The sequence below is a fragment of the Mesoplodon mirus genome (genome assembly GCF_964341445.2).
Source record: "Mesoplodon mirus genome assembly, chromosome: 18".
Lineage (NCBI taxonomy): Eukaryota > Metazoa > Chordata > Mammalia > Artiodactyla > Ziphiidae > Mesoplodon > Mesoplodon mirus.
This window is the reverse complement of record NC_138994.1, coordinates 45456114-45478531: the sequence shown is the minus strand read 5'-3', so window position 1 is coordinate 45478531 and position 22418 is coordinate 45456114. Positions and strand designations below refer to the sequence as shown.

At 61.6% G+C, this 22418-nt stretch overlaps 1 protein-coding gene across 2 annotated transcripts in view; it reads left to right on the top strand.

Annotated features, from left to right (window-relative positions):
• Nucleotides 1–17489, top strand: part of NTN1 (netrin 1) — a 195149-nt gene extending 177660 nt beyond the window's left edge. For both annotated transcript variants that reach the window (XM_082605536.1, XM_082605535.1), the window contains exon 7: nucleotides 13541–17489. In XM_082605536.1, the coding sequence (XP_082461662.1) occupies nucleotides 13541–13869 (329 nt within the window). In that variant the 3' untranslated portion in view covers nucleotides 13870–17489. The remainder of the gene's footprint in view (nucleotides 1–13540) is intronic.
• The last annotated feature ends 4929 nt before the right edge of the window (nucleotides 17490–22418 follow it).

The window sequence follows — 22418 nt, the reverse complement described above, 5'->3', positions numbered from 1 at the left end:
AGACCGGACGGGAGCCGAGTGGGATGGGTCCCATGCCCAGGAATCTCCCAGCTCTTCCCCCTTGGCGGCAGGTGGTGTGAGGGGTCATAGGCGTGTGGGCAGGGTTCTCCCCCTGGCCCTGCAGGGAGGCATACCGGCCAGTGGGGCCTGACAGGTCTGGGATTCCCAGGCTTCACTCTTACCCCTGAGGGGCCGTGTGGCTGCAGACCAGTCACGTTACCTCTCTGGTCTTCAGTGCCCTCATCCGTACTTATGGGTATTCAGCCTAAGGCTCTGTAGCTCAAAGAGAGGTCTTCCGGGCATTGGAGAAAGGGAGGGAGCTTCCATGGTGTGTTTAAAATGCCGATTCCAGAAGCCAGCTCCTTCCAAGGGTTGACTCCACAAGGTGGAGCTGGGTCGAGAATCTGCATTTAAAACGGCTCGCTGGTAATTCTGAAGTTTGAACACAGCCTCGGGATCCCTGAGGGCCTTTTCCAGCCGGGAGCTGGGGGGCTGCAGAGATTCCCTGTCACTGAAGGCCTCAGGCTCCCTTCCTGGGAAGAGGGTGTCCAGTCCGTCCCCCAGTCTCCCCGTGCGCCATCCACCCTGGCACTGGCGGTGGGGACCCCTGCACCCCTTCTCCAAATCCGCCCTCGCCAGCCCTGCCCCGCGCAGTGAGGAGCTGGCTTTGTGGCTTCTGGGCCCCGAGGGTGTCCGACCCGGCCGGAGGCCTGGGCTGGCCAGACACCACGATCCAGCTGCAGTCCCCTCAGGATGAGGTCGGAGCGGCTGGTGGGTTTGGCGTGTCAATTCCGAAGCGGCCACGCCGTGGGCATCCTGTCCCGGGGCCCTCTGGGTCCACAGTGAATTCCTCAAAAGCCTCTTTTAAGTGCTTGCATCCCAAGGCAGTGCAGAAACTTCTGACTTTCACGGGAAAACCACCCTTGATTTTGAAAACAGACGTCGAGGTGGTGTCAAGGTAAAGGGAGCGTTGTCTCTGACCCAGGGTGACAGCGGCCCCCAGAGGCCCCAGGTGGCGTTGGATGAGGCCTGTGTGGTCCACGCTGCTGGCCCGGGACCCTCAGCGTCTGCCGGGGACGGGAGGTGGGACTCGGGTGGGAGGGCCTAAGGGTCGTGCGGTGTCCCAGGCTTAGGGCTGGGGGCCCATCCAGGCTGTCCAGGCCCAGAGAGCCAGGGTTACGGAGGAGAGCCCTGGGCCTGTCACTCTGCCACCGCTGCTTCCTCCCCACCCAGAGGGGGGTGGGGGTGGGGTGGGAAGGAACAGGTGGGCCGCCTGGGGGGAGGGTGGTTTGAATTCGGTCTTGAAGCATCCTCTCTGCAGACGCTGCGGAAGGGGCCTGGGAGGAGGGGCGCCGCGCAGACTTTGTGTGAGGTGTTGACTGCAGCTCCCCCCACCCCCAGAAAGGGAAGATAGGACTTTTGTTTACAGTTACCCAAATGGATCCGTTTGCCCCCTGGTTCCGTGGGACTCATTTTGTTCTCTCTGACTTCTTTTCCTCCGTTGAATTCTGCCTCCCCTACCCCTGATGTTGTGGGGGACACTTTGGCCCCCTCTGAGCTCTCCTGTCTCCTGGGGGTACTGGCCCCCAGCAGCAGGCAGGTCCCTCTTTCTGCAGGAGGGGTCCTGGCCCCCTCTTGTTATATTCCCAGAGGGGCCCCCCTGAGCCCTGCTCCCGCTGTGGGCCCCCCAGGGAACGAGGGCGGTGGTGCAGGGGGCTCGGCCTCTGGCCCCCCCTTGTCCTCTGCTGCCTGACTCCGTCCTCCCTTCCTGACTTCTTCCTGGATTATCCGAGGGAAGCTGGTGTCCTAGGTAGGGCCCCTGGTCCAGCTGGCTGAGGTGACTTGCCCAGCAGAGGCCCAGCCTCCCTGGCTGCCTCTCCGCCATCACGTTTATCCCCAGGGCCCCACGTGTCCCAAAACCAAGAGGGGTGAGAAGCAGCCCGGCATGCCCACCTTCCCAGACCTCACGGCGGCTTCGTGCCACTTTCCCCCCAGCTCCTGGCCCTGCATTGCTAACAACACCCTGCCCAGGCGTCGCGTTTCTGCTGCGGCGAGATTTGAGGAGAGCAGATGCAGGAGAGAAGCGGGGGGCCCCCGCAGAGCGCTGACGGCGTCCGGAGCTGTTGTGCCGTCAGCCTTAATGTCCTCATCACTGACCCCCGGCCCACTGCCCCGAGGCCAGGACTGGCACTGCCCCTGCCCATCCCCCAAAGACTCTCGGAGGGGCATCCCGGTCCCTAGCACCGTCCGTGATACTCTTGGGGTTGCCTCGGAGTTGGGGAGCAGCCCACCCCAGCTCAGCAACCAGGCCTGCGTGTTCAGGCAGGAGACAGGACACAGAGATGCCAGGAAGGGGATCACAGGGCCTTCCGGGCAGGGCTTGGCAGACCCCAGCAGGGTGGGGGCAGGCAGGGAGAGGCTTGTGGAGGGAGGAGTGACTGGCACCCACAGGGGCTGGGCAGGGGCCCACGGGGGCATCGGGGGCTCAGCCCGGCAGCAGCCACAGGCCTTGCTCTGAGGCCGGAGGCCAGGTCTCCCACCGGGGTCTGCGGACCTTGTGGAGAATCTTCCTCACATCCTGCTGGGCCCCTGAGCCCCTGGATGAGGTGTGAGTGGAGGTGTCCCTTCCACGCCCGAGCAGACCTGGGGCAGGTGACCAGGAGGACGGCCCAGGAAGGCCGGGGAGAGAGGCTACAGGGGCCGCATAATCCCTGCTCTCGGACTGACACCCCAGCAGGGAGCCAATTAGGAAACACATTTCCTTCACTTTACAGCCAGGGCACTTGGACGTTCTAGAAGCTGCTAATTAGAACCTGGTGGGGGTGGGTAGTGAAGAGCAGGCCCCAGGCCCCTTTCCTCCTCTGAGGCCAGCTCGGGAGTCTTGATGTTGTACAGCTGGAGGACCTGGGTCTGGGTCTCCGCTGAGCTGGGCGGTGGCCAGTGGGCAGGAGGCCGTGGGGAGCGGTGGGCAAGGAATCACCCAGGCTGGCTTGGGGTCTGGGTCCTGCCCGTGTTCCCGGTGAGACAGGACCCAGTAGGTGGGGGGAGGCCTCAGGGCCGAGCTGCCGTGTCTCTCTGCTCTGGGGAGACCCTGGGACAGGGAAGGGTACCTGTTCCAGTCCCATCTGTAGGGAATGGGGCACTGGCCCCAGAATCCGGGGGGCAGATTCCACACTTGCTGTGTGACTTTGGACCAGGCTGGGCCTGTTTCCTGATCTGTCCCGTGGTGGTGAGATCAAGGGGACACGACGTCCTTCTAGACGTGGCAAGGATGGTGGCCTCACCGGGCCATCTCCAAGGGGCAGGGGTCCGTGGTGGTGCTGTCCTTGACAGCCCCCCTCTCCTGGGCCCACCTCAGTCCTCTGTTGCCCTCTAGGGGAATCCGGCTCACCTTGCAGATGCTGAGGAAGCGCTCGTGGGAAGGCTTGGGGCGGGGCAGTTGCACATGGAAGACGGTGTTTATTATTTCCTAGCGTGTTAGCATTTCCTGCTGACTTTCCAGGAAAACCTAGCCTAGAGGGGCCCTTCCTCGGCATAAATGCTCCCAACAAGCGTGCATAGGTGTGTGCATGTGTGTGTGCGTGCATGAGCGTGCACGTGTGAGCATATCCACGAAGACTGCATCCGCTCGGCAGCGCCCACGCAGGCAGAGCGCGTGTGTCCCTCCTGGAGTCGCTGGCTCCGCGGCACATCTACCCAGAAGCCCGGGGCTCCAGAAACTCGGTGTGTACAGAGTCAGGCAACGGGACGCAGGTGACGCTGTCCCCGGGGCACTTACTGTAGGGATGTTGCACCTCTTGGCCGAGGCCTGGCAATGACTTCAGGCCGAGGCACCCCTCGGCTGGTGTGGGGAGTGGACTTTCTAACCCCTGGCCCGTGTGGAAGAGGGGCCGGCCTGCCCCTGCCCCTCAGCCTCCCTCCCCCGCTTCCTCTTCGCTGGTCCCTGTGCTCCTTGGGAGGCTGCACCGTCTGGTCCCCACTCACCTCCTGGTGTTTGCGTGACCTCCCCTCGGCTCCCGTGGCCACTCTGCGTGGGCACCGCACACACGTCCCAGAAAGTCCTGCCCCCTCACACGGCGTCCCCACCTCAGCCAGTCCCTCCTCGGACGCTCATTAGGAGCCTGCTGTGTGCCCCATCCCATCCCGGGTGCTGGGCTTACAGAGATGGAGGAGACACAGGCTCAGCCCTCCAGGAGTTTCCGGAATCAGAGGGGAGATGCACACACAAATGACAGCATGGAAGGGAGACGTGTGGCCAGGGTCCGGCCTGGGGTGGGACAAGAGTGGGGCCTGGTCTCTCTTCCAGGGAGGGTGTGGAGGGAGGGCTTCCTGGAGGAGGGAGCACAGGTAGCCGGTGCTCACGGGGCAAAGCAGGGCTCCCAGGCAGAGGGAGCAAAGTGTCTGAGCACAGAGGGAGGAGCCGGCTAGGGAAGAGGGAGTGTGGAGGTGCTGGGTGCAGGGCTGGAGGCCAGGGAGGCTGGGAGAGACACTGCTGTGGGCCTCGGCAGCCGGGCTCAGGTCTGCGTGCCGGAGCCACTCTGAGGCCACCGAGAGCCAGTCCCACTCACGTTGGCACACGGGGGCTGCCACCCGTCTCTTCTTCCTCACTGGGATGCAGAAGCGGGGCAGCGGGGGGAGGCGGGAGGAGACAGGCAGCTCGCATTCTGAAAGGTGAGATCATCTCACTTTTGCCAGTTCTTGGAAAAAGGATTCGTTCCCAGAAATGTTTATTAGTCACCCCTTTTGTTGAAAGACATTTTGGCACCACCAGATGGAAAATCAGAATGCTTTTCATAAGATGATTTGTCTCGAGCATTCCTCCCGCGATCCCTCAAGGATGATTTCTGAGGATACAGCTCGAAGCGGAAGTTCTGTTGGCATCTGTGGGAAGGAGCTGGGTTCATGGGGTTGTGTGTGTGCACAGGCGTGCACGCGTGGGCTTTCCTGGGGGCCCCGGCAGAGGCGGGCCTGGAGACCTAAGCGGATCCCGCCCCCGAGAACCCTGTACCTCCTGGGGCAGTGGAAACCCCAGAGAAGAGGCCTTGCCAGGCCGGTGTCTGTCCCTGCCCTGCAGGCCCCGGATGGGCACCTCACAGCCTTCATTCTCACCCTTAGCGAATCCTCAGAAACACCTGTGAGGGAGGGCTTTTTATTCCTGCCGACGGGATGCTGAGACTCAACGAGGTAAAGGACACGCCCCAGACCGGGGCCTCCGAGGCCTGAGGTCCTTGTGCTCCCAGCCCGCCCCCCGTGCCAGGGCGCTGAGCCTTGGGCAGCAGAGTGGGTGCAGCCCCCCTTCGAAGGCTCATGGACTGGTTCCCCCACGGGACCCTTGACTCTTGGCTCCTGAGAAGCCACAAAGACATCTCCGTGGGGAAGAGCAGAAGTGGTCACCGTGGTGTTGGGGTGAGCGTCGGGGAAGTGGGGCTGTCGGAGACGAGATGGTGGGGCGGAGACATCGGGCACAGTGGTGGGGTGGGCGTGGCCATTCAGCCGTGGGCTCGGGCCGTGCGGTGGAGGAAGGTCACGGGCGGGTCTGTGATGGAGGCTGGGGAGGCCGAGCCGGCAGTGGAGACGATGCTGGTGGTGGAGTGACCGCAGATTCCCGTGGAGCTGGTGTAGGTGGTGGGCACGGCCCTTGTGGGCTGTTGTCTGGCTGCTCAGGCCGGGATGAGGTGAGCGGGGGTGATGCGGAGAGCCTCACAACTCAGGCCTCGACAGGGACGTGGGGCCTCTCGGCAAATGACAGCCTCTCCCCCTCTTGACACCCCGTGCCCTTCCTTTTCTCGACCTTGGGGTCAATAGCTATTCCTGATCAGGATCAGTCCCTTCAAGTACGGGACACGGGGCAGGTTATCAACCCCGTCCTGGGGGCCTGGCTCCCGTGTCTGCAGCGGGCCGTGACTTCAGGGCCTGGGGGTGGGCAGATGGTAGAGGGGCACCCTGGGGGCTGTCCCCCTCAGGGCAGTTAGCAGGGGCCGGGAGGCAGCTGGTGGTGATGGCTGGGAGAGGCCAGCTGCCCCCGCCCCTGCCCCAGCACTGTCCCCAGCTCCGGGAAGCAGGACGCAGCCCAGCTGGCAGCACGTGGCATGGTGTTTCAGGGGCTCACTGACCCTTCCCCGGGGGGGTCACTGGCCCCATGGGGATCCTCCGATTTCCCCAGCCAGATGTGACCTCCCCCCTCAGAGTGCCAGCCCCATATGGAGGCCAGATGTGGAGCTGGGTCGGTGTGAGTCAGCCTGAGGTCGCAGAATGCAGGTGACCACCAGGTTGGGCAGGGAGGGCCAGTGGGCCCCAGTGACAGCTCGACAAAGGCCCCTGAGCCCGCAAGGCGCTGTGCCGATCGGGGCCTCCTGCCGCGCGAAGGGGATGACAGGCCGCAGCCCTCCCCATCCCCACAGACGGGAGCCCAGAGCCTGGGCCTCCAACCTCTGCCGCCCCAGCAGCTGCAGGGTGCCAAGCTCCAGAGGGACCTGCTGGCACCCCGTCTGTCTCCCTCCCTGGAGCATCCTCTCCTCTGAACATCCTGTTTTTAGAAAGGAGGTGTGGGTAGGGAAGGCTGTCTAATGGAAGGCGTCTCCTCCCATCTCACAGACTGGGACACCAAGGCTTGGAGTCGGGGGTGGAGGAAGGCGGGGATCTGTCCAAGGTGCCCGGGGACACTGGCTGCCTTCCCCTACAGACGGGCAACACTTGTCCCCGCTCACCAGCCACCTGTCTCCAGGATCACAGAGCACTTCTCCCACTCATGTGGGGCTTGGATGGGCATCTTTCCCCAGTGGGATGGATCTCGGGGGTCTTGACACCCTACTTCCCTGGGGTTAGAGCCTTTGGCACGAGGACCCCAGTACTGTCGCTATTCCTGGGGTCTTCCCACACCTGCCGCTTTACCTGCTTGTGTGAGGCTCAGGCTGACAGGAGGTGGGGATGCCCCGAGTGTTCCACAGCCTCTGAGCAGCCTGGGTTACCTGCGGGGAGGCGGGCCTGGCCTAAGGTCAGAACAACTTTTCAGAGGCTCGTGAAGGGTCACCCCCAGAGTGGGCGCCTCCACCAGCAGGGCTCTGGTTAGGATCCTGGTTTGGCCTCCGTTTCCGGGCCTGAGGCCCCTTCTCTGGGTGTTCTTGGGGAAACAGCTTACACCCGTTGAGGGTGGTTTGACCCTTCGGAGCCGAGCGAGTGCCGTGTTCAGAGGGTGCAAGGCGACCAAAGTTGCTGCTGGACGCCCGCCCTCCAGGACAGGGCTCCACGCACGGTGTCCTGGGTGCCAGCCCAGCGCGGGATGGGGTGCTGCTCTGTGTAGAGGGTTTGCTGCCAATGGCTGTGGCAGAACCGGTGCACGGGGGCCCCGCTGAGGAGTGGGTATGAACTTGCAGCCAGGATGTGAGCCCTGGAGGCGCGGGGTCTGGGCCGAGGCCACGGCGGGGAGGCTGACTCTCTTGCCTGCCCTCCTCCAGAGGCCGAACCCCACTGCTGATGGGAACCGACCTGGGCGACTTCCCCAGCCCCACCGTCGCTGTGTGTGTGCGCGCGTGCAGCATGGGGGGCAGGTGTGGGTGGTGGGGCATCTCCTGAAGCGTGTGAGGCCCGCAGGGGAGGACGGGGAGCCTCGGCCATCCTCCAGGGTGGCACCGTGACAACTGGGGCCGTGCCCATGATGGGTGTGGGCACATGCACCGGATCAGGAGTTGCCTGGGCTGTTTCGGTTGCTTCTGGCTGGGAGGGGGGCACCCGGGGCGTTCTCCCTCGGGCTGATTGCAGGGGAGACCAGCCTCCGAGAGGAGGGCACCCCGCTGGGGCAGGGCAGGGCCCAGCTCCACTCTCCTGCCTGAGCCTCTCGCAAAGCCAGGCGGCCAGTCTCCTGAGCGCATCTCGCCTGGAGGCCGGGGGTGTTGGCAGGGTCAGACCAGGACCATCTCCTAGGACAGAGGGCCAATAGCCTCCCCGGAGCCCGGCTCTCTGATTCCCAGCTCTCCTGAGGGCCCCTCCTCCAGGGAGCCCCTGGCATCAGACAGTCCCAGGCACCTCACCCCCTCCCCTCCCCAGAACAGAGCCAGAGCACTGGGACCCAGCAGGGGAAGCTGAGGCTGCCTCTGTGTTGCTGGTGGTCTCAGAGAGAGGGGCGTACCATTGCTTCTTTGGCTTAGGAGGGAAAGGGGGAGCCTTCACCAGCCCCGAGCTGGGTGTCCGCACTTTACTCAAGGTCTGAGGTGGGGCCTTGGTGGGCGGGGCAGCCCCAGGCTCCTGAGGACTCCGACTGGGGGGGTCTGACCACAGCACGCCTCCAGCCCTCCACCAGGCGGGGCTGCTGTGCCCCACCACCACCCCTGCCACCCCCCGACCCCGCCACAGGTTAGCACCCCCGCGAACAAGGCTTGGCCCTGCTCGGCCGTTTCTGACCTGCACGGGGGGCTGGGAAACATGTGGTCAGAGCTGCACTTTATGAAAGCAGCTGCAACTCATGACACGCTTTCCGTGCCGGGAGATTTATGGGGCCGCGTTGTTCTAATGGTTTCTGTGGGGCTAGTGTCCTCCCCCACTTCGTCCTGGCTGCCGTCTCAGAGGCAGATGGGCGACAAGCCTTCCCTGGCTGCACGGGCCCAACAGGAAGGTACGGCTGACCACCCAAGCCTCCTTGGGAGGGGCAGCTGCTGGGAAGCCCCCGGGGACCCATGCCGAGCAGCCCATAAATCTGGGAGACCTCCAGGAGGCAGGAAGCCTCCGTGCAGAGGTGTCCCAAGCTTGAGGGGAGAGGAGACGGGTGGCCCCCCCCACCGCCATCCCCCCATCCCCCTGGGGTCTGAGCCACGGCCACTGCCCCAGGCCCTGCCCAGCAGGTCATCCATTCCATCTCGGGCTGCGCCGGCCGATGGACGTGCACTGTGTACTCCTCGCTGACCTAGCAGCCGTCCTAGAACCTGGCTGGCCAGGAGCTCTGATCCCAGCGGACATCCCCGAGACGTGCAAGCGGGGCGTGGGCATCAGTCAGCCCAGTGCCACTGCCTGTCACAGACTGTCCAAGGTGGTGGCAACGCCAGGTCCTCGAAGGGCCCAGAGCTGACAGACTCTCGGTCTCCTGGGCCGGAGCTGGGAAGGGAGGGAGGATTTGAAAGAACAGGGGCTCTGGACTGAGGAGGGGGCTGCCATAGGGCCGCGTGGCCCCCTTTGGAGGAATCCAAGCCCCGATGGGCCCTGGAGCTCCCCACTTCGCAGCTTGCCTTTGCCGGCCTGGTACTTTCCCAGCGCTGGGACTCGGTGGAGGTTGAGGCACCCTGGGAAGGATGGCCAGAGAGGTCTGTGCCTATGGAAGGACACACTGGGGCCTCGGGCTGAGCCACGAATGGGGCTGAGAGGACCCCCCGGGCTGGCTGAGGCCTCCGGCCTGCCTCCCAGCCCCCTGCCCCGTGGCCAGAACCAGCCCGGTGCTGGCACCAGCTGTTCTCACTGGCCCTGGCCTCCGGGGGCTGGCCCTCAGTGCCCCGCCTCCCCTTTGGAGTCACGGCTCGCCCTCGAGGGCCAGGCCTCTGCCTAGGGCTGGAGAGGTGCCTGCCCCTAGTAGCCAGGAGGCTGGCTGGAGGGCGAGCAGGGGCCATCACTCCTCACGGCCCTGCCCTGGTAGCCGAGGAGGGCTCCTGGCACAGGAGGCCTTCCCGTGAGCCCCGGAATTGCTGAGGGGGGCAGCTAGCTGCTCAGGGCCGTCTGCAGCCTCGCCAGAGCCCCGGGGCCCGCTGCAGGAAGGTTTTCCTGCAGAAACTGGCAGCCCAGGGACCCCAAGGCCAGGAGACTAAGTGCAGCCTGGCCCCTGGGATCCAGGGGCTGACTCCTTGCTCTCCAGAGGCTGCGCGCACCCTTGCTTTCCTGTGGGCGCCCGCTCCATCCTGAGCCCTCACTGTTCGGGTGAGCAGGGCTCAGAGGGAGGGCGGGCAGGCATGTAGGGTGTGGACCCTGAGACGGGGACGTTGATCCCGAGTGCGGGGCCCCAGGAGGTGTGGGCAGCCTCCCCTCCGGGCCTGTCGGCCTCAGCCACTCCCTCAACTGCGCTTCAGTCTGGCCCCGGTGGCTTTGTGCAGGGGGTGGCGGGGGTCTCGGCACGCCTCTTACCGCCCGGTCTGACATGGTCTGATCTCACCGTCCGTCTTTCTGAGGGTCGTCTCATCTGCCTCGTTTCTGAATGAGGGATGGGGGATCCTCCCTGTGAGGCCAGCTTAGGACATCGGTGCCGGGATGTGGGGCTTAGGACTGAGGGTCGTTGGCCTGTAGTGAGCGTCGTGTGGGTGTAAGGGGCACACCCTAGGGGCCCACGCCGCCGCACCAAGTGCCCCCCCCAACCCCGGTTGGGCGGTGCCACAGGCCCCCAGGAGACCCCGGTCATTCCTGGCTCCCAGGCAGCAGGGCATCAGAGGTGGCCGCCGAGCCCTGCATGCTCCCCGAGGGGGCCGAGTAGGTCTGCCTGAGGTCACAGTTTCTATGTGTATTTTGAGTATTTTCAGCCGTGTGTGCACTGCGGGGACTGTGTGTGCAGCTCATACTTGGTGGGCTGTGTAATATGCAGAGGCGTTGCCAAGGGCAGCGGAAATGTGGACTTTTTCCAGCATAATCACATGAATCTACCACCACCCGCCCCTGCCCCGTGCCGTCCCAGCCGGCTGCCAGGGTGCTGGAAGGAGGACAAGGACCAGTGCTTCGTCCCCATCGACCTGTGTCCACTGCTTCGTCCCCTGGATACTTGAGGACAGCAAGGTGTCCAGGGCCAGATCCCCCTCCGGGCTGTGTCCTCAGTATTAGGTGGGTCCCCTTTGGGCTGGGGAAGCAGGGTGGCGGCTGCTCTGGATGCCCTGCCAGGGGGAAGGTGGGGGGAAAATGCAGACCAGGCAGGGAAGGTGGGTCCTACGGGGAAGGGTCACGTTCCTACAGGGCTGGGGAGTGAGAAGGGCCCCTGGGGGGCCTCACCAGCTCTGCCTTCCCACCTGGCCCTGAGCTGAGGCCCAAGATCCCGAGTCTCTGATTCCAGTGACACGAGTTTGCTTACGCTGCCAGAACAAAGTACCATAAGACTGAGGGGCTCCAACAACAGATACTCATTTTCTCCCCGTTTTGGAGTTTGGAAGTACTGGATCAAGGTGTCGTCAGGGTTGGTTTCCTCTGAGGCCTCTCTTCTGGGCTCGTAGGCGGCCGTCTTCTTGCTGTGTCTTCACGTGGTCCTCCCTCCGTGTGTGTCTCTGTTCTAATCTCTTCTTATGAGGACTCCAGTCATATTGGATTAGGGCCCACCCTTTATAACTTCCTCTTAAAGTCATTAAGAGGTAATTAAGTTATCTCCAAATACTGCCACATTCTGAGGTACTGGGGGTTAGGACTTCAATGTATTAATTTTGCCGGCGGGGGGAGATACACAGTTCAGCTCTTAACACCAACAGATGATCAAAGCCACGTTCTCCCGGGGCCCGAGCCAGAGGTGCTTTCTGCAGCATCCTTGTCGGCCACACCAACCCACCCTGGTTGGGGGGACACTGTGGCTGGGCCGGGGGTCTGAGGTCCCGCACAGGCAAACAGCTGCATCCTGGGGGAGGAGGCTCATTCTGTATTCAGCTCAGTCCCAAGGAGAGGAAACCGGGGCTCTCGGGGATGCTGGGGGCGGCTCCCCATTTGCTTAGCTGAGGGGCACGCAGTTGCCACGGTGACCTCTATCTGCACAAACACACACAGCCCAGCCACTTCTCCAGGCTGGAGGGCTCCCCACCCCCACCTCAGAGTTCACACTGAGTGTTGAGTCCCTTGGTGACAAAAACATGGAAACGGTTGCCATGGCAGCCATTCTTTGGAGCCCTCAGACTGGAGTGCAAAGTTGAGGATGCCCAGGAACAGCTGAAATGAAAATATGGGAAAATCCGCCACTTCCCTCGCCCCAGAAGGATGAGTCAGATGGCATTCGATGGAGGGCCCCGCCGTCCCTGCTCCTTCCAATCACCCCGGGCTAAGTGCGGGCACAGGAGGGGAACGGGGAGGGCCTGGGGAGTGAAGGTGGCAGAGTGGCCCCCAGAGACCTTGAGAGAGGCCGGCCAGGCCAAGCTGTGGGTGGGCTCAGTACCCAGAGTGAAGTTGGCAGGTGATGACCTCTTGGCATCCCTGGGGACGTGTCCTCGTGGCAGGAGCGCACCTTGTCTCGGTCTCTTCACCTGTAATCTGGGGAGACAAGCTCCTTTCTCAGGCGGGTTCGGTCCATGATCTTCAGCCTGTCCAGGGGTATATAGGACGTGGTGGCAAGGGGAAGGCACCATGTTCTGACCGTGGGGAAGGAGGCCAAGTTTCCCTTGGACAGGGGTTAGTACAGCAGAGACCTCTGCACTTACCCCTGGAATGGGTGTGTGCCCCCCCCACCACCAGAAGTTCCCCAGATAGGCTCCATGGGGCTCTGGTGCCTTAAGATGCACCAGCCAAAGGGTCCTGCAGTCAGAGTTGTTTGGGAAGCCAACACACGCGTGTGTGCACACAGTTTGTAGATTAAAGGCTCAGAAAAGTCCTGCACTAAGGTGACTTCCTTTGTTTAAGCCAGTATTTCACATATTTGAGCAAAATCCCCCCCCTTAAAACAAAGAAGTATGTCCTCCTTTTATGAAGTATCTCTTAATATCCTGCAGAAAGAACATCTGTTAACATTTACTAGAGCATTGATTCTCAAAGTGTGTTCCCTGGATCAGCAGTATCTGGGAATGTGTGAGGTGTGCGGTCCTGGGCCCCAGTCCACATCTATTGAATCGGAAATTGGGGTGAGGCCAGCAATGTGTTTGACAAGCCCTCCAGGGGATTCTGATGCCTGCTCCAGCTTGAGAACCCCTTCTACTCAGGGAAAGAGTAGCAGAGAATTGAAAGGGAGGGGAAGGGCCTGAGGACTGGGAGAGGGTCAGGAGGCCAGGGAGATAAGGCAGTCTGGCAGGGATGGGAGGCGGGCAGTACAAGGATCCTGGACTCTGGAAGAGAAGCTGCAGCCACCCTGAAGGGCTGTTCAGCGTGCACTGTACCTGGGCACTGACACTCCATGCTGGTTTTCTGAGATTGGATCAAGGGCAAGGTTGTATGTCTAGGGGTGTCATGAGGCTTGATGTTAAGTGACGGGGCCTTTGGAAGTGCCCAGGGGGTACCATCGGAGGAGGTTTCCCCGAGCCTGTGCCGAGGGGCCAGTGCTATGCTCATGGAGGGCACCTGCCCCAGCAGCTGGATTCTGCCCAGAGTTCTGGGGATGTGGTCAGTACCTACCCACAGCACCCTCCCGGACCCTAAAGGGGCTTGTCCCCAAAGACAGTGATGGGTGGCACCTTCAACACAGGACATAAGGCTTCCTGGAACAGCGGCCTTGGCCCCAGTATCAGCTTTGCCACCACATACCCATTTCCCTGTCGGGTACGCCATGCAGTCACTTCCCAGCTCCGGGTCTTCTTTTCCTTCTCCATCAAACAGGCCGCCCCATCCCTGGCCCTCCTGGTTGCAGGAGCTCGGGGTCCAGGCGGCACCCGTGGCCCACCCTCCTGCCTGTGCTTCCTTGCAGCCGTCCAGATCCACATCCTGAAGGCAGACAAGGCAGGGGACTGGTGGAAGTTTACGGTGAACATCATCTCCGTGTACAAGCAGGGCACCAGCCGCATCCGCCGCGGTGACCAGAACCTGTGGATCCGCTCGCGGGACATCGCCTGCAAGTGCCCCAAAATCAAGCCCCTCAAGAAGTACCTACTGCTGGGCAACGCGGAGGACTCGCCCGACCAGAGCGGCATCGTGGCGGACAAGAGCAGCCTGGTGATCCAGTGGCGGGACACGTGGGCGCGGCGGCTGCGCAAGTTCCAGCAGCGCGAGAAGAAGGGCAAGTGCAAGAAGGCCTAGCGCGGGGGGGCAGCGGCGCGCCGGGCGGGCTGGGCGCCGGGGTCGGCGAGCGGGAGCGGGCGACCCGCCACCGCGGCGGCCTGGACTTGGCCCGAGAGGGCTTTCCTAGCTTGGGGGAGGGTGGGGGCGGGTCCGGCGCGGGCCCTCGGCGGCCCCGCCCTACCCCGCGCGCGCGCCCGGCGGCTTGAGGACGAGATTTAGCTACCTCACGGGCTCCCTCCAGAGCAGAGGCGATCCCCCCGGGGCCGGGGCAGGCGGGCGCAGGTGGGCCGCAGCGATGGGTAGAGAAGGGCACACGAGGAGAACTGTGAACCCCCAGGCCCACCGCCTGGCCAACCCCCCCCCTCCCGCTACCCCCAACACAGAAAATCCCGTCCTGTACCCACACCCTTCTTCGGGAATTCCCACAGGAGCCCTGCTTGGGACATGCGGGGGTGGGGGGCGGCAGGAGCCTATCCCAGCAGCCTTCCCCGGGCAGCCTGTGGTCTCCACCGCGCCGCCTCGGTCCCCACCCCGGCTGGGAAGCCCCCGCCCAGCTGACGGGTGGGCCCAGGGCCACCCCTGAGAAGCCCACGGAGGTGCCTGACGGAGGCGGCATCGCGAACGCGAAAGCTCCCAGAGTCTCCTTTCTGGCAAGCTGGCAGCGTCCCCTTCATGACATTTTCGGGCGAAGGGGCACGGGCAGGGTTCACGGCAGTGACGCTATTTGTGTGATGACCTCAGCTCCCACAAGGCCCCGAGCAGTGTCCACAGCTGGGCAGGGCCTGGAGTAAGGCCGTTGCGCCCGGCGGGGGAGGGGGCTGGCCGGAGTGGGGAGAGGTGTCAGCGTGCCTGAGCCGCGGGCTGGCAGGGGCAGGAACTGCTAGGGTGCTGGGTCCCGAGGAAGCCGTAGCCAGTACCTGCTGCGGCCCTCACTCCTGGCTCCCCCAGAGCAGGGACAGAGGCCTCTAAGCTGGGGAAGCCTGCTGGGGCCGCCCGCCGGGGCTGCCCACCTGGCTGTCCTGGTACCGCCTGGCAGCACCTCGCCCACCCCTTTCTGGCAGCCCCCTCTGTGGACGCCTCCCAGGCCCCCGAAGATGGCCTCCCACAGGGCCAGCGCCTGTCGCTTGGGGGCGCCCGCTGCACCACCCGCACACTGCCAGGAAATGGGTTTCATCTTCCCTGCTGGAGCCCGGCCGCTCAGAAGGGTCACACCAAGGATGAACCTCGGGCCCCGTGGCCTGGCTTCCCTGCTTCGGCCCCCATCGCCACTGCCGTTTACCGCGCACCTGCCCTGCGCCAGGCACTTTAGCCCTGGGATCTCCTGTTATCTTCATGGCAGCCCTGAGAGAGGGGTTCTCACCCCCAGTGTCCCCGTGCAGATAAGTGGCAGAGCCGGGCTGTCTGACTCTCCGCGGTTCTCTCGCAGGCCACAGCGGGTGCTTCTGGGCGAGTCACCCCAGAGATGCTGGCCCTGGTGATGGCATCTGGCCTGGAGCACAGAGATCAAGAAGTGGGGGCAGGGATGGGCACAGTCACGTCTTCAGAGGTGGCAGCCAGGGCTGTGGGTGAGGCCTGGTGTAAACTGACCCTGGGGCAGCCCCTGGAAGCCCCAGATGGTGGGCAGGCAGGCCGTGGCTGATCCTAAGGTGGAGGGAGAAAGGCTGCCTGGGGGTGGTTGGAGGGATTCCAGAGATGCCCCCAGGGGCAGGGGGAAGACAGAACTGCCCTGGGAAGGGGTATCTGCCTTGCCTGAATCCAAGCCCAAGGCTGGGAGCGTACGGACCTCTCCACGCAGTTGGCCCTCCAACACCGTCCAGTGTGGTCCGAGTGCACTTAGTTGGCCCACAGGCCTGGAGAGGCCCTGCCCAGTTGTCCGGAGTCTGTTCATACCCAGAAGGGCCACAGCAGCCTCACCACCTCCCAGCCGAGTGGGCCTGAGTCTCAGTCCCCCATCACCAGGGGCCTGCACTGGTCGTCTCTGAGGCCCCTCTGGCTCTGGAGCCAGCGGCCTGCCAAGGAGCACTGCATCTTGCTTTAAATTCACCCAGCCTCGCCCTCCTGCTCGGCACCCCGAGAGCAAAGTAGCTTGGCCTCTATGGAATGCCAGGGTGAGCAGATCAGCCAGCATGGGGTCAGTCCTCACAGGCTGCCTTCCCCACCTCACGGATCCAGCCAGAAGCCAGCCCACCGGTCCTCTGAATCCAGCACCAATTGGGGGTGAGGACCCATCCTTGGGAAAGCAGCCCTCTTCCTCCCCTCGCACCCCCCCCTCCCTGGGGAGAGATGGAAATAGGAATTGAGGTGCTCCGGCTTGTACAGTTAGGAAAGGATATAAAATGGAACTAGATTTTGAAAAGTGTATTAACCAGAGTTGTGATATTGTAGGTGTTTGAAGAAAAACATACCAGAATAGTCTTTTTAGGAAAAAAAAAAAAAATCCAAGCTGCCCACTTTCTTACCTGCTGGGTGGTCTGCAGCCCCTGACAGCAGGGTCCCTGCGTTTCTGACACACAGTAATGCTGAAGACTGGGGCAGAGGGAAGGGGGGCGGATGGGGGCCTGCCCCTGGACTCACCTGCAGGCTGTGGCTTCTGTCCTGAGCAAGCAGGGCAGGAGGCAGCATCCTCAGGTCCTGGCAAGTGGGAGGCCAGGAGCTGCCCCAGGTGGCCCCTCGCGCCCGCCTAGCACTCTGCCTCCACAGTAGCTGCAGGAAATGGGCACAGACTGTCTCGGGGTCGCCCCAGGTTGGAATGAGACTGAAATCAAGGAGACCCTGAGGGATCGGGAGATGGTCCCTTTAAGAAACTGAAAAATGTTAGGGTTTCAATGCTCAAAGGAAGACCGGAGAGTGGACAAACCAGACCCATGGATGGGGTTACTGGGCCACGGTTCATGGCCACAGCCATGCCATACCCTAGGGGTATCGAAATGTGTGCTCGTGGGGCCTTGCCCCTGCCAGAACCAAGCCAGGCCCCCTCCCCAGGGCACCTCCCGTCCTCCCCCCGACTGCCTCCTACGTTCGGAGTTCTGTTCACTCAGAATTGTAAATGTTTAGTTGTGACCATGACATATTGTTTGGGTCAGTGTTCCTCTCCAATGCATACTAATATATTATGGTTATTATATATGAATATATTTAATGACATGGAAAAAGTTGTGGATTTTTTTTTTCTTTTTCTTTTTTTTTTTTTTTTTTTGTTAGAGTTGTAATGGACCCAGATGGAACTTGTAACATGGGCCCCACATGATAGAACTAAATTCAGATATCAATTAAATAAACTCTTGTACACTGTCCTCCGTCTCCCAGTCTTTATTGGTGGCCTGAGCTACGGGTGGTCGGCCTGTGGGGAGAGAGGATGGTGAGTCCTCAGGCCATTTAAGGAATATGGCTTCTGGTCTTAAAAACTCCCCAGCACAACAGAGCCCTGGGTTTTTCACAAAGCCTGAGACGGTGCCCTAACAACCCACTTTAAAAAAAAAACAGGAAAAGGACAGCTTTGCTTGGAAGGACCTAGGGGCAGGCTGGTTCCAAATGCGATTTGGACAGTCTCTATTTTAGTCCCCGAGAGACCATCCCTGGGGCCCACCCTGGCCACTCCCTGGGCTCCGAGTCAGGGGGACTCCAGGGGTGGGGCAGAGTGCACCTCTGAACCTCCCCATCTGACTCAGAACCTACAAGTAGAGTTTTTGCCTTGCATGTAACCAGTTTCTTCTATTCACAACTAAGGGGAGACTCACCAGCAAAGACACTAGGGTTAGTGACGTTCAAGACTTTTCTCAAGCCATCGCTGAGGCTTCATTCGGCGCAGGGATGGGGCCGGGGCCGGCGCCACGCAGCCACCAGGAGCTGAGCTCGCTGGCTTTCTGGAGGCTATATTTAAACTTCCAAATGGTTGTGATTTCTCTATTAAATAAACAATTCAGTCATTAGGAACATGTTGCGTTACCATGCAAAGTGGAGCCGATCGTCACCAGGAAGCTATAATTTCTGCACCCAGCTGTTTCGAAGACAAGTCTCAGCCACGCAGATTCAACCCGCCCCTGGAAGGCACGGAAAGCCCGTCCCCACTGCGTGGAGAGCAGGCTGAGACGCTGTTCGCTGCGGCGCAGGAAGGAAACAGGGCTAGCCCAGCCTCCTCAGGGGGTCCGGCTCTAGGAACGGGAGGTGTGCTCTCAGAACCAGGGGTCAAAGCCCGGGTGGGTAGACCCAGGGGCGGCAGCGCCAGACACTGGGTGGGCAGGGACAGGTTACAGGCCTCAGGTGGCTGGACAGGCTGAGGCGAAAGCGAGCCTTTTCTGCAGCCTCGGGCTCCCCTCAAAGCCAGTTCAGACCCAGCTGGACTCTTTGCAGGATTTAAGACATCTGCCAAACCCAGTGCAGGAAATCAGCCAGCTTGCTGCCAAGTCCTGACCCAAGGTGGTTGGAAAAGTCCACTTTAGAGACCGGAATGCCGAGGTATGAGGAAACCAAGAGATTCCCATTGGGGACTCGGGGGCCAGCAGAGTCCAGTCAAAAATCCAGACCTCGCTGGAGGAGAGTCCCCCGGCGTTGGGCTGGCTCTTGGGGAGGCTCCCGCATTTGTAAATCCCTCCCCTCTGGCCCGAGACAGCGCCTGGGGATGGGGGCTGCTGGCTCGTGGCAGAGACGCACCTAGGTTTCCGATTCTGTTGAACAGATAGCTCTGTCTATACTCTTTTGAGACTAAATAAAGACGTGTAAGAAATATGCCAAGAAAAACTAGGCGTGGAAGGACAGACAGGGACTTCCCTGCCGGCGCAGGTGACAAGGGTTCGAGCCCTGGTCCAGGAAGATCCCACATGCCACGGAGCAACTAAGCCTGTGAGCTGCAAAGAAGAGTAGCCCCCACTCGCTGCAACTAGAGAAAGCCCGTGCACAGCAATGAAGACCCAATGCACCCCACAATAAAAATAATTTAAAAAACGAAAAAAAAAGGATGGACAGAGCCAGTATGAGAAATAAAGCAATGAGTTAATCCATCCAAGTACTGTATCAGACTGGAGACTCAACAGGACAGCAAGTCACTTCTGGAAAGAGGCAATGCTTTCTGTTACTGGCACAGAGGTGGGAGAACTCTGAAGCCGTAAGAAGCAATTAGAGGAAAGATGAGTCTTGGCCCACTTTTCAAAATAAAGGGGGGAAAACCACACTTACCTTCAGCAGGGCTAGGCTAGAAAACCCAACTAGGTAAAAGATGATTTTTCACTAATCTACACAAAGAACTCTCGGTTCTTTTGCCCGGAACTGGAGAGGCAGGAGTACCGGCTACAGGCCGGCTGGTGGTTCTCAGAACACTGATCAGGACAGAACCTGACAGTCCTTGGAGCAGAGGGACGGTCGGGAATCCTGCAGCAGCCCCGTGCGAGGAGGGTCCAGGGCTCTGCCGGGAGCACAGCGGAGTGTCCCGGGGCTAATGAAAACTAAGGTTTGGTTACAGTTATTAATTATAATGACGTTTCAGTGGAACAAAAGTACCCATCGTAACCAGGTATCTGGATTTCTTTATATAGTATCCAGACTTTAAATGCTTATAATTAATCATCAGTTCAGTTAAACAGTACTTATGATGTTATTTTAATAAAGTTTACTTTCATCAAAAAGTCACCCAAGGTGACGGGTCGTGCCTCTCTTCCCTACGCTTGGGGTACCACTAACTGCTCACACCACCGATCCAGAGCCCTGCCGGCCGCCTGGGACCTTGGGCCTGACGCCATTGAAGGGGGAAACCAGGCCTGGCCAAATCCAGCTGGAAAATGCCACATGACCCCAGGGTGGCTCCTGATGCAACAACAGTTCCCGAGTGGCCCATCCCAGCCGCTCGGGATGCCTTGCCAATTTTGGGCTTCCCCTCAGTTCAGAGTGGGGTGGGTATCTCCCAAAAGAGAGAGCCTCCCTGCCCGGCACCACCCCAGGCCTGGACGGCAGGTCCACACGGTCTCACCCGACCAGCTTCTTACCCCCTCCCCTGCCTGCGGGTCCAGAGAAGTGAAGTCACTGGTCCAGGTCACCCGGCTAGGTAGGGCTGGGCCATGCTTAGAGCCCACTGAGTCAAAAGAACAGAAGCCGCTGTGTGTGGACATCGGCTGAGTGTTTGGCTCGGAAAGGCCTTTCCGTGTGGCCGAGCCAGGCCGCCGTGGCTCTGGTTCAAAGACCCCCCACGAGTTGCCGGGGCTCCATGCTGAGCAAGTCAAGGGGAGGTGAGAAAGTCAAACAGACCTCCAGTGCCCCCTCCCGTGAGCCCCAAAGTGAGGGGCTCCAAGGAGACGCTGTTTATACAGATCCGGGGTTTGGCACAAGACTGAACGTTGTGCTCTGCGGATGCCTGATCTTCCACTGGGGGCTCCGTTAGCAACCGCCCTGCCGCCGCGGAAAGTGCCTCCCAGGGCACCTTAGTGCGCAGAGGCGCCTGGCCCCCCCATCCGCCCGGCCCAGCCCCTTCGGGAGCACACCGTCTTGGTTCCTGACACAAGCCTGCCTCCGTGTTCTCTCCTGTGCTTCCCCGACCCGACCCCCGACAGCGTGTCTCATGCTCATGGCTGTCCCGCTCCCGCCCTCGTCCCTGGGCCACCGCCAGTCTGAACACGGCTCCCAGGGCCTCGCCTGCTCTGCACGTGCTGGCAGCCCTGGAGGTCAGTGGGCACCGGGTCGGAAGCAGGGGGTAGGATCCTCGAGCCCTGGATGTGGAGGCCACCTGGGCCGGGGGGCGGCTGTAGGCTTGGGGTAGAGGGAGAACCCGCTGTCAGCTGAGGCCCTCGGGGTGCTCCGTGCTGCCACGTGCTGGCTCACCCGACCCTCGCAGTCACCCCCGGAGGCAGGAGGCTGCATTCTCTCCATTTTCTAGAGGAGGAAACGGAGGCACGGGAAGGGTATCTGGCTAGCACTCACACAGCTGGCGAGGGGCGTGGCTGTCACCGGGGCTGTCACTGCCTAGTTCAGGCTCTCTACCTTCTGGGTGCCTCCTGGTCCTCTCGCTGAGCAGGGCAGGTGAGTCCGGCCAGGGAGCTGCAAGCAGAGGCGACAGCTTCCCTTCTGGGCAGAGCATTCCCAGAGTCCCCTTTCTCCTGCCACAGCCCGCGTGGCTGTCCCAGCGGCCCGGGTCTGGGCCCCCAGCCAACTTGCGTGGACGGGCAGCAGGAGGGAGGCACCGACGCTGGGGATGGAGCGAGGTTGTTCGGATTTGGGTGACTGTGACTGCAGCGCCGTCCCGGCTGAGCCGGAGCGGAGTCCAGGGCTAGACCACCTCCCGGAAGAGCGCCGTGTGTCACCGCCACACACACATCAGGTGGCAGCGGGGCTGCCCAGGTGGCCTGGTAGTGACCTGGCCCCTCTAGGGGGGAGCTGCTGGGAATAGGGTCACCCAGCCTTTGTGGCGACTTACAACTGACCGAGCACAGAGCCCTGACTCCCCTGACGGAGGCCTGGGGTCTGGAGCCAGGTCTTCCCTGTGCGCTGGAGTCTCCGGGTCGCCAGGCTGCAGCGCGGTCCTCCTGGTGTCTATCTCGGCTCCCCGGGGAGGGGGGTGCGGTGAGATGGGTCAGGTCACGCCTTCTGGAGAGCAGCCACCCACAGTCTCTAGGAAATCCACAGGAGACCCCCCAGGACTCCCCTCCCAGCTGCCCGATCTCTCCTCTTCCAGGGAAATCTTGGGCTTGGAAACTGCCCTAGGTTTTCATCACCAACACCAATTCTTTCCCCTAGAGCCACGGAGGGCAAAGCAAGGCCCGCTGGCCCAGCCCGTCTTCCACTTGGCCAGGAGGGAGGGCACGAAGCTTGGCCCTGTGCCCCTTCCAACCCGGACTCACCGCCGCTCCTGCGGGCCTGGCACCCTTCGCAGGCCCAGCCCACGCGTCTGCCCTTGCCATCATGCATGTGCACACTCACACACACACACACAAGGTTGTCAGGGCCAGTTTAGGAGCCAAATAAAGGTACATGTTCTCCTGCCTGCATAATCAATCACACCTTCCTCTGAACCCTACACGGTACCTTCCTGCCTGATCAGATTCATCAGACTTGATTCCGGCTGCTTATAGGGAAGTTTCAGCCTGGGAAGACGGGTTTGCTATACCGAGGGAGGAAACAAGAACATGCTTCTAGGTCTGAAGGTAGTTCCTAAACTAGAGTCCTGAGCTATTTCACCAGTAGGAGTGGCGAGCCTTGGGGGGGGACTTGGGCAGTGGGGCGGGCGGCAGTTGCCCAGAGACACGTGTCTGCATGTCTCTCCTTCGTGTCACTCCTTCCTCCCTCTTGGACACACGTGGCCTTGGCTGTTCACTGGTCTCCCACATGGGCATGTGACTTCCCCGAGCAGACTAGACACTTGAAGTCACAAGCTGCCTAGGAATTCGGCCTCGTCCCCCCAGGGTGCCCAGCACGCTGTGGGATGGCTGGAATCCATCAGCAGCCACAGGGCAGTGACCACCAAGGGACCTTGGGCTAGCAGCCCAATGACCAAGGCAGAACCCAAAAGGGCCACACTGCCCAATACCCCAGCAGCCCTCTGGAGCTGCCACACGATCTGCCTTTGCTGAAGCAACGCACGTCAGCAG